Source organism: Cariama cristata, unplaced genomic scaffold, assembly GCF_000690535.1.
Source record: "Cariama cristata isolate BGI_N322 unplaced genomic scaffold, ASM69053v1 scaffold35809, whole genome shotgun sequence".
Classification (NCBI taxonomy): Eukaryota; Metazoa; Chordata; class Aves; order Cariamiformes; family Cariamidae; genus Cariama; species Cariama cristata.
The window spans coordinates 8,698-19,446 of NW_009635837.1; the positions used below are offsets into that span (position 1 = coordinate 8,698).

Genomic DNA, 10,749 nt, shown 5'->3' on the forward strand with positions numbered 1-10,749 from the left:
GCAGAGCTGGAGAGTCATAACACAGAGAGAGTAAGGTGTGGAGACTCACACCTGCACTTTGTTTCACCTGTGAGCAAGGAATTTAGGAATCAAAACAAACAAACAAAACTGAAACCATTTGTGGGCAAGGAATTAAATCCCTGGGAGCTTGTCTCTGATGAAACCGACATTATCTAGCTAATGACAGCCTTTGGAGCACCTCAGCAACTACATCACAGGCATATTGTTTGCACCCATACTCCATCTGTCCTAAAGCTCACCCTCGGGCTGTTGTCTTTAACTGCAAGCCCCAGTGAGCCCAGGACATCCTCAAGGGAGGCATTGTCCAGACTCAGCTCAGTTCTCAGCCAGCTCATTCGAACCAGGCAAGAGGAGCTCTGGCTCCAGGCAGGAGACGAGTAGAGGCCAGGACAGCGTACGGGCATCCTGCCTGCCCCTGAGCACCTACCACCCTCAGCTGCATGCCTCTGCGCACTCCGATGGGCAGGACCCGGCTGCCGAGAACAGGCATAAAGTTTTGCTGGACAGAAATCCCATTTTTCAGACGAATTTTAAGGCAAATCCATCCTATTCGCCATCTGCAGAGGGCGCCAGACAGTTTCAGATCTGCTGGTGGAGCCAGCGGCGGGGATGCTGTACCTGGTGTTTGCAGCTGTCAGTCAGAAAGGTGCTTGCTCTCTAATGGCCAATGGTCTGCACGGAGGATGAAGTAGGAGTTGTTTTTTCTTTCATGCATGTATAAATCCCTTAGTTCTCTTTTCCTTTCTTGCCACTGAAATAGCAAGAGACACTTCGCCGAGCTGCAACGTACTGGCAACAAGCACGCACTGGCCCCAGCAAAGAATAGCAGATGAGAAAACTCCCTGCTTTTAATCATCAGGAGAGCTAGAACCAGCAATGTGCTGCTGATGATTATTTCCTTCAGAGAAAACTGTTTGATGCCTGCAAGATTTAAAGCTCACCCTCTTACAAAGAGGAAGAGTAGCCTGTGACTGACACAAAACTCACTGTAAATGCAGATTTTTTTATGTTTCTACTTGTAAAAGTGACTAAAGAAAAGTCTTGCTTGATTCCATCCCATGTGCACAGCAACAACTTGGAAGGACTTCTTTTCCTTTTTTCCTCCCCTTCTTTTTTCTGCTTTTTAATCTGTGCTCTATCAGGTCTGTAATCACCTGAGAATTCAACTCCTTTGCTGACAATGAATACCACACACTTTGCATTCTCATTTCAGCCTATGCTGCGTAATGTCACTGAAGACTTCAATGACTCAATTCTGAACAACAGAAGCAGTGATGGATTTTGTGAGCAGGTCTTCATAAAAGCCGAGGTCTTCTTGACTTTAGGGATCATCAGCCTCCTGGAAAACATCCTTGTCATTCTTGCAGTGCTGAAGAATGGAAACCTACATTCTCCCATGTATTTCTTCCTTTGTAGCTTGGCTGTGGCAGATATGTTAGTGAGCATGTCAAATGCCTTGGAGACTATCATGATTGCAATCCTGAGCAACGGCTATTTGATCATTGATGACCACTTTATTCAGCATATGGACAATGTTTTTGACTCAATGATTTGTATTTCTTTGGTAGCCTCAATTTGCAACCTCTTGGTTATAGCCATTGACAGGTACATAACTATTTTCTATGCTCTCCATTACCACAGCATCATGACTGTGAAGAAAGCTTTAAGCCTGATTGTGGTCATTTGGATTGCTTGTATCATCTGTGGCATCATATTCATTGCTTACTCAGAAAGCAAAACTGTCATTGTCTGTCTCATCACCATGTTCTTTACCATGCTCCTTCTCATGGCCTCCCTTTATGTTCACATGTTCTTGTTTGCACGCCTGCATGTTAAGCGGATTGCAGCCCTCCCTGTTGATGGGGTGCCCTACCAGCGCACCTGCATGAAGGGAGCTGTCACCATCACCATATTACTTGGTGTATTCATTGTTTGCTGGGCACCTTTCTTCCTTCATCTCATCCTCATCATTTCTTGCCCAATGAATCCATACTGCGTCTGCTACACTTCACACTTCAACACCTATCTGGTTTTGATAATGTGCAACTCAGTAATTGATCCACTCATTTATGCCTTCCGGAGTCTGGAGATGAGAAAGACTTTCAAAGAAATAGTGTGTTGCTGTTATGGCATGAGTGTGGGACAGTGCATGCTGTAAGCTTCTGGCTTTGTGTTGAGAATAGAGAGAGGATACACACAGCAGGTGTATTAATATATACATATATCTAGGTACATAACAGCTCCACTTTAAAAGCAGTGCTTGAAGGAAGGGCGCAGGAAGAAAAAGTAACCTTCTACTTGATACCTTGATCATACTTTTAAAAATGAAAACCAGACTCAACTAAATTATTTGAAATTATTCAAATAGTTATAACAGAAGGAAATCCAGAGTGGCTTACAAAATAGTTTAAGAAACTTACTGGAAAAACAAATCCTGAAAGGGAATACTAACTTGTAGAGACTGAAATAATATTCTCTCTACCATTCATTTGTACCTGTTGCTTTATGTCTGTGCCGCAATCAACAAGTCAGTGTTTTCTAAAAGATTCCATTAGTAACCTCAATGGAAAGCTATTCACTTGCAAGACAAATCAAAACATCAACAGGTAACAGCATTGCTCTACACTTACTCCCATGCCTCCACCTTTTAATAAAAGAATAGATTGACATTTATGCTGCTTGCTATAAAGCAACTGGAGTAAAATTTTTGAACGGTAAAAGTAAACATTCCTTTTGCACTGAAATATTCTTTCAGTAGAAATCAGCTAAGTGAAAAGGAACAGCTACTGTACGAGTGACAGTGTGACTTAAAGAGCTGCCTTATAGAAGTGACTCTCATGAAGAAGGCATTTACATTACTTATTGTGATATAGCAGTATGATATCCTCTAATTTTTAGTATTTTTTTTAAACTGGAATGCACTGATCGATGTAGTAGTTGGTATGTTAATAAAATAAGTCACAGAAATCTCCTTTTGATAAGTTGTCACAATGAGACCCATCCCTAGAAGATTTTGAACACTGCACAGATCTGAACATAAGGAATAGCTAAAATGCAAAATGGTTTGAATTTAGCTTTGCGTAAAAGCTGCATGGAGTCTTTAGAGATATCCACTTGGCTAACTTAGGTACCTGGAAGAAATAAGATGCGTATGGCAGATATGACTTTATGCTTTGAGAAATATGTGTCATGGGTCAGTCTCTTTTTACATAAAGAGCTTTACACTGAGTTTTCGGTGGATGGACACTCTGGCACTGGAAACAAGAAAGCATCATGCTGTTTGCAATCATTTTCAAACTCTGTGTGCAAGTTGGTGGCTTGTAAGGCATGCAACTTCAGCTACAATAATTTAGTCTTTGCCTCTGCTTTTTATAGAAATAAACCATGTAAGTGGCCTTCAAATAGCATATTGTAACTGACCAAAGGCTGATGCGATTTGTAGATAACACAACATATAGGCAGTATCACAGACAGTGCCAGACTAAGAAAACTCTAAGCCATTCTAAAGTCTACTTAGCACCTTTCTGGTATCTCACTTTTAGGAGGGGTAGTAACCTGGAACCCTTGGGGTTGTCTATTGCTTTCAAATGTCTAAAAGTTCTCATTTGACTTAAGACTTTTTTTTTTCCCATTTGAGTGGAGTTGCTAGGTTGTTGTTATTTCTGCGTCTCCCCTCTGTCAGTTTAGGAACAGTTACCCAGACCAGACCTTCCCAGTCTTCTCTGCCTCCAGTTCTGCATTCACACACTAGTCCTGGTACAACCCAGGCTGATGGTGTTCCACTGCTACTGGCTCCAGAACCCAGCTCTGACTGTCCATGGGGAAGACATGTCCCACAGTTGGGAAATACTGGCCCATGTTTGACTGTATTTTATTCTCAGCATCCTACAACCTATGTAGAGAGCAACCTAACTTCCCAGTCCTATGGAGTGTATAATTTTCATGAGGTCAAGAACTGTCTCCTGTGCTCTAGCCACACTCTGCCCATCAGCCCAAACCAACCTCATGCTCCTTATTTCACTTGCCCTCTGATCATACCCTAAATTACCTAATCAAGTTCTCATTTCCTCCCATAATCCCATCCTCCACACTCCCACCTTCCCAACACTCTCACTGTTCCAACACTTACCTAATCTCATAACCCTTAATTTTAAAAAGACTACACTAAAAAAACCACCAAGGTCACTGTGGAGCACATGGCAGAACAGGCACAGATGAAAATTCTCCCACGTTTCAGATAGAGATCAGAGAAAAATCACAGCAACTGGCAAGTAAGCTAAACCTGAACGCTTTCAGCCTTATCTGTGTCTCACGAATTACAGTTTGGAAGTACTAAGATCTGTTCTGTTAGCTCAGCCTGTCTTACTTCTGCAACACCTGATGTGGCACATTAAGATGAACTGACACAAATCAGCATAGGAAACTACACAATTCGCCTTTCGTGGTGTGGCAAGTCTGTACGTACTTGTTGTAAAAAACTACCTGTTGTCAGTGTTATGTACCTTTATATTCTGGAGCATGGTTTGCCATGATATTCTGCCCCAGGTTATCGTGTATTTAGCTTTTATTGCACCTGATGTCCTACTTATTTCTATTTTTAAAAGTGATTTTAGATGAGACTGATTCATATTGTGCTTTGCCTTTAAGTAAAACATACATATGTTGAATAAAACAATCTGAAGACATCACTTAGAATCTTGTTTGCTTCTATCGGAGTACCATGCCATGTCAAATCACAGTCCTGGTGGTCTGGTTCACAAAACTAGAAATAGAGTCTAACACTGGGCAAAAACCTCCTAATTCTACATGCTGTCCACAGAGCTACACAAAAAATGAGAAAAAAAGCCAGACTTCTCCATCCCATATGCAAACATGATGGAAAGAAAATCCATAAAATCTCTCAAAGATCTCTCACACTTTCTGACACCCGCCGGTGAAGGTGCAGCTCCTCCCCACAGGTTATCCATGGAGATGGATGGTGGGTTTGTCCAGGCCCGGTTCCAGATTCCCAGCTCTAAATCATGCTTTGGAAACCCATGGTGCAGTCTTCTGCATGGAGCCATGATGGTAGCGCTCACGAGCCTGTCCATGATGGGCAGGGAAAGAAACAGCCTCCATGGGACTGAACTCCACAATAGGAGATAGTGAATTAATTCTAATAGCTCCAGCTCCAGGTGTGAAATAGAAGTGAAGAACAGGACTGTACTCTAAGGAAATACCACTGCAATCAGTTGCTGTGGGACAGATCTTAAAGCTTCACTGAGAAGGCAGTCCTGGAATTGGTGTTCAGCCATCCTCAGTCCTCAGGGACAGAGCTAAGGCTCAAGTCAGGACTCATCTAAGAGAGACACAAGGACTGGAACATCAGCAGAAGCCCCCCAAAACAGTATCATTTCCCTGCAGCGCACCCTATAGATGTGTACATACAGCAGAACAAAGACACCACAGCGACACATGCTAGTACAGGGCAGCAGTCCATAACATATGCTTAGTAACCAAAGCAACATTTCTATCTCTTGAGAATCTGCCCCTGTTTATAATTGCAGTGAAATGTGCACCCTTTCAGAGTTGTTACTATTAAGCTGATGTATAATCTGTTCATAAGAAGAAATGTTTCTTCCTTGGTAAGAGTGCTGGGCTGAAAAAGATATATGCAGTTTCCCCCTAGATAGTGCGAGAAGTAGCAGACTGAGATAATATCCTTTTCATCTAAAGGTGCCATTTATATGGATTTATTGATTCAGTTTTTCTGCTAGAAAACCAGGCAGTTCATGAGCACTGTAGGATTACCATTTGCTCAAAGACTTGTTAGAAAACCCCATATATTCAGACAAATATTTGAATTCATAGAAGCATAAGTTATCCCACTAAGTCAACTCAATAAGTATATTTGCAAATGACAGCCAGATTTGCTTCTTTCATATAAAATTCAGTACTATGCATGTAATTTGCCCATCAATAAGTGTCTAAATATTTTATAATTGAAAGCATTTATCCTAATGGACAAATAACAAAGTCCAGGCACAGAATTCTGCAGTCAACCAAGGTCATCAGTAGGGCCATTAGTACAAATACCTTGATTACCTCTTCACTAAAATAAGATGCTTCTATTTGTTGAAGCCTAGTTTGGGACCAGGGTTAGCTGTTTGGTTTGATAGCTACACCTAAACCATTAAGGCGATTTTGAAGCTCACCCACAAAGGAATACTGCTTCACAACACACATTGGAAACCCCTTTGCTGGACAACCCAGCCCAATCTCAGTCGCACAGTTCTGAGATAGTATGAGAGAAACCAGATAATCTGGGCATTGAGACACCCAGTATGGGTACAGCAGATGCAACAGCTCCAGAACAGCTTGTTCCTTCCTGTCTCCACCATCCAAGCGCAGAGGCAAGCTGCACTCAGACCAACTGATATAAGATGATCCCTTCTGAATAAGGCATAGAAATTTGGACAGCACTCAGTGGGCTACATGGTGCAGGGCAGGGGCAGGAGGGCTCACATAGCTTGTATTGGCAACCTGAAGGTCAACTCCAGATATCACTCTAAATGTTGCTACCAAGTCACAACAGGGCTCTCTGGTGTTCCCTCTTCAGAAGAGCCCCGGGTACAGGCATGGATCTAACTTTTTATCACAACTATAACACAATGCCCATGTTCAATAGGCTTTCAGGTGGAAGGCAGAGGGAAGAAATAGCTTTCAAAGAACACTACAATGACTAATAAAATTCCTGTCCATATATATCTCTGCGAAGAACATCCAGATGGTGCTGTTCTGCTCAGTTTTGAAGGTTAAAACTTAAAAGGTTAATATACAGCCTTGGTTTTAAGTGGTTCAATTAATAATCTACCTTAAGTGGACAGAGGCATTGAGGAAGGAAGATAAAGCAGATTCATAAGGCCAGAGCTATGGGTGAAGCCCATTTGCACAGGGGAAGCTCACTACACTGGGAGCAGTGCAGCATCACAGCTGCGCATTTCATTGTGTTCTTTCCTAGGCTGCCATGTAACAGAATCACAGCTCAAGTCAGACTTTACACTGATGAATGAAAATAAACTCTGTCAGAGCCACTCCAAAGATAAAAACATAGATTTTGATGCTTTAAATCTGCTTCGAAAACAAGCATTTTTAATTCTTCTTGTTCCAGAAATAACAAGCATAGTGAAGCTCGCTCCAAATTCATTTTTCATAACCATCCACCACCTTAACATCATCACAGTCATTATATATTTCATAAGCAATTTAAATTGTAGCACAGGACTATGCTTGTTCATCATTCTCATAATATACACCTGTTGGAGTCAACCTAAATTCACTGGGTAAGGTACCAACACAGGACCTTGCTACTGGCACCAGTGCTAATTTGAGCAAAAGGCATATTTCCATTACACTCACTGATTCAGTGCTATGCACAGTAGCCCTAAACCAGCCTGATATGGGGAGGTTTGTATATCACAGGTGAGTTAGAAATGTCCTTGAAACAGAAACTGTAAAAACTGGAACACAGTAAATTTGGTGTTTGTGCAATGCTGTATTGGTCAATGGGGAAGAAGTCCAGAAGTACACACTTTATCAGGAAGACTTGAACCAGGACTTTTAAGAGTTAAGATAAATTTGTATAATATTCACATCATTCCAAAAACACTAATGACAAAATTAGATCTACTTGCTATTCTAACCCATTTAAAGGACTGTGCACAAGAAGAGGACATAGCCCCTTGTTCTGGTGATGGAAATCTATTTATTATCTGCTATTTCGCTGCTATGAATGTTTATAGTGCCATAGCTAAGTATCTGCCCTAAGCAGCTATCAATTTCCAAGGTTTTTTTGTCTTGTTTTATGCTTTTCGTTTCTTTGTTTATGAAAAAACACACAGCTTTTATTTGAAGCTATTCCTCTCTTGTGTTTACAAACAAAGAAGGCACTGCTAAAGTGAGATTTACTTAGAAAAACCATAAATCCATAATTCTACTGCTCAAACTGTCTCCATTAGTGATAAACACAGTAATATTCACCTTCAAGCCTAACTGATGCAATTTTGGTTTGTTCTATATCTAGTACTGATTCAGGGTCAGAAATGAACATTCTAGAAAAAAATTAAAATACATAGAGCAGTCCTCATTCATTATAATGGGTATAATAAGCAGCACAACACTTTCAACACATTACTGATATAATCAGTGCAATTGTAAGGAAGTACATTGTGGGTAAGCTGCAACTGAACTACAAAGACAGGGGCCAAACACGATGGACTTGAGACTACTCTGTATTAACATAAATATTATAACCAGGTATTAATTGATGTAACAATGAGTATAGTTTAAATTATTCCCATTCAAGTTTGCTCACTCAACACAATCCCATTTTATACAAGCAGTTGGGTAGCGATTGCAGTGCCTCTCCACCTTCAAAAGCTGCGCTACTGAAACAACCTACCCCAACGGGGCCATTATACTGAGTGAGTTGATAATCAAAGCAGTGAAAAGGTGCAGCTGGGAGAATCAGTCTAAAGAGTTATTTCCTGTGATAAGAAAAGGCAGTGAGGGCCTATTAGCACTCATTTCATTAGGGGTTCATATTACACCTTAACAGATTTTTGCATGAGTGTTGGTGTATATGACTTAAAGTCACTTGAGGGCACGCTGAGAAAAGCATCCAAGCATGATTCAGAATAAGTGCATTAAGAAACAGAGTACTTCCTCTGCCATTAGCATACAGCTGTGAGGACTTCTTCAGCTCTAAGTGTATTTAACTCTTTTTCTCTTTTTATAATACCTTATTTCATGGTGGTGAGTATTGCCAAAGACTAATGCTGCAGGCAAAGAAATTCCTCTTCAGCAGTCACCGAAGAGGATGAGAATCTTTATTCACTGTAGAAGTCAAATTGGGCCACTGCTTCACCGTATCTATGCCAGGAAAAATTTTCTTCTTCAGCTACAGCAGGAGCCGACAGTGACTGCTAAAACTTAGCATGCTAAGTGTTTTTTACCTAATTGCTGGTTTTGTCAAGGTAAGCAGTCACACAAAATTCTATATTCAGGAGAAAATAGAGAAGGAGCATGATTTTTTGAAATAACTTGCTTGGGGAACCAAGGAGTCTTTCTATCTCTACCTCAGTGAAAGACAGTGAATTTCTATCCAACCTTGTAGACCTTGACCTTCCCAAATTTGAAATGAAATAGTGAAAAATTTACGAAGTTGCATTTTTATGAAATGTGTATATGATGGAAAGGGTCAGGCAGAGGCACCTCTGTCCTTTCCAGTTATGCCATTACCTCTGAGATCATAGAGAAAATCTGGTTCCAAGATTGTCCAAATGCTGGGAGACCCGGAGCTACAGCACTGCCAGCAGGCAGGAGCTCTAACATGCAATGAGCCAATTCCATGAGTCATTACAATTCAGATTTTCATCACCAGCAGGATCAACACCTTTAAGAAAATATTAGGCCAAAAAGAGAGGCAAGAGAAAGCTGGATGGGAAATTAAAGTCTGAACAGCTGTGCAAAACAGCTATTGGAGGCATGTAGTGACATTCAAGACATGGGAGAGGGCAAGATCTGAGGATGGATATCTTTGGTGCCTATCAGCAGATAAGAACCATTAACTGTGAAATCAAGAATCTGCAGCTAATTGGTACAGACTTCATCTGTATCATTGTTACTGTCTTATTTCACAAAGCCTACATGCTACTCCTGTCTTCAGCCTTTAAGCACAAAGCACCTCTTCACAAAACACTTGTCTCTCGAAAGGAGGCTGAACTTCTTCATTTTGGCAAAACACCGTACCAAAGCTTGTAGCCTTTTATTGCCTGCATCTTCATTGCAGTCAATTACATGATACCTGTGAAAAGACTTGCCTTTAGTAATCTTAAAATTCTACAGCATGTACTTGGAAATGTGCTCTAAATCAAGGACTTGTCCTTTAAAGTTCTTAAGTGTTATATGGACAGTAAATAAAGGTAATCTTTTCTTTTTAGATTTATCGGCATGAAAGCAATTTAGGTAGATGGGAATTCAAGACTTCTTAGAGGGCAGGAACAAATATGAGGCATGCAGTAAACTTCTCTTCAAACATAAGAAAGGAATTAATAGATTTGCATATGTAACTTCATGTACAAAAATTAAATCAAACACTGTACTACTGTCATAATAAAGTGTACTGCTTTAAATTTTTATGTTTGTATAATAGACCACCTATTTAATCAGAAAAGCACATTATATAACACAAAGGTTGCTCTTTAACATATAAAGATGTTCCTAAACTTAAAAGAAAGTGGTGTTATGTAGACTCTGTTACTATATTTCCAGGTTTGCGGCCAGGTATGAGGTGGGGGGCCTTAGTTCTTGCCTTTGTGACTATACAGCTTTTCATTTCCTTCTGAGTCAAGAAGGTGTAATCAGTAGCTGTGATCACGTATTCCACAAAAGCTATCACAGGCACCATTAACCACCTTCATATCCCTGAGAAACCAGCTATCACAACTCTAGTACAATTCCAGTAATGAAAAGCATTTGCATAGAGTTATGAAAGTGTAACGCTTAAACAAGTTTTAAAGGGCATTAATCGCCCAGTTTTTCTAAGAGATCATGGGAAAAGTAAATCAACAAAAGATTGAATTTATGGTGATAAGCTGTGTAAATTGCATAAAGTTGGGGGGGATGCAAAGAAGAAAATTTGGGTAGGCCTGGCACAAGCTTTTGAATGTCCAAACAGATTGGGTATAT

At 40.5% G+C, this 10,749-nt stretch overlaps 1 protein-coding gene across 1 annotated transcript; it reads left to right on the forward strand.

Moving 5' to 3' along the window:
* Positions 1–1,201: 1,201 nt before the first annotated feature.
* Positions 1,202–2,179, forward strand: MC3R (melanocortin 3 receptor). The gene has a single exon (XM_009707690.1). It carries the CDS (start codon positions 1,202–1,204, stop codon positions 2,177–2,179), a length of 978 nt encoding a protein of 325 aa, XP_009705992.1.
* The last annotated feature ends 8,570 nt before the right edge of the window (positions 2,180–10,749 follow it).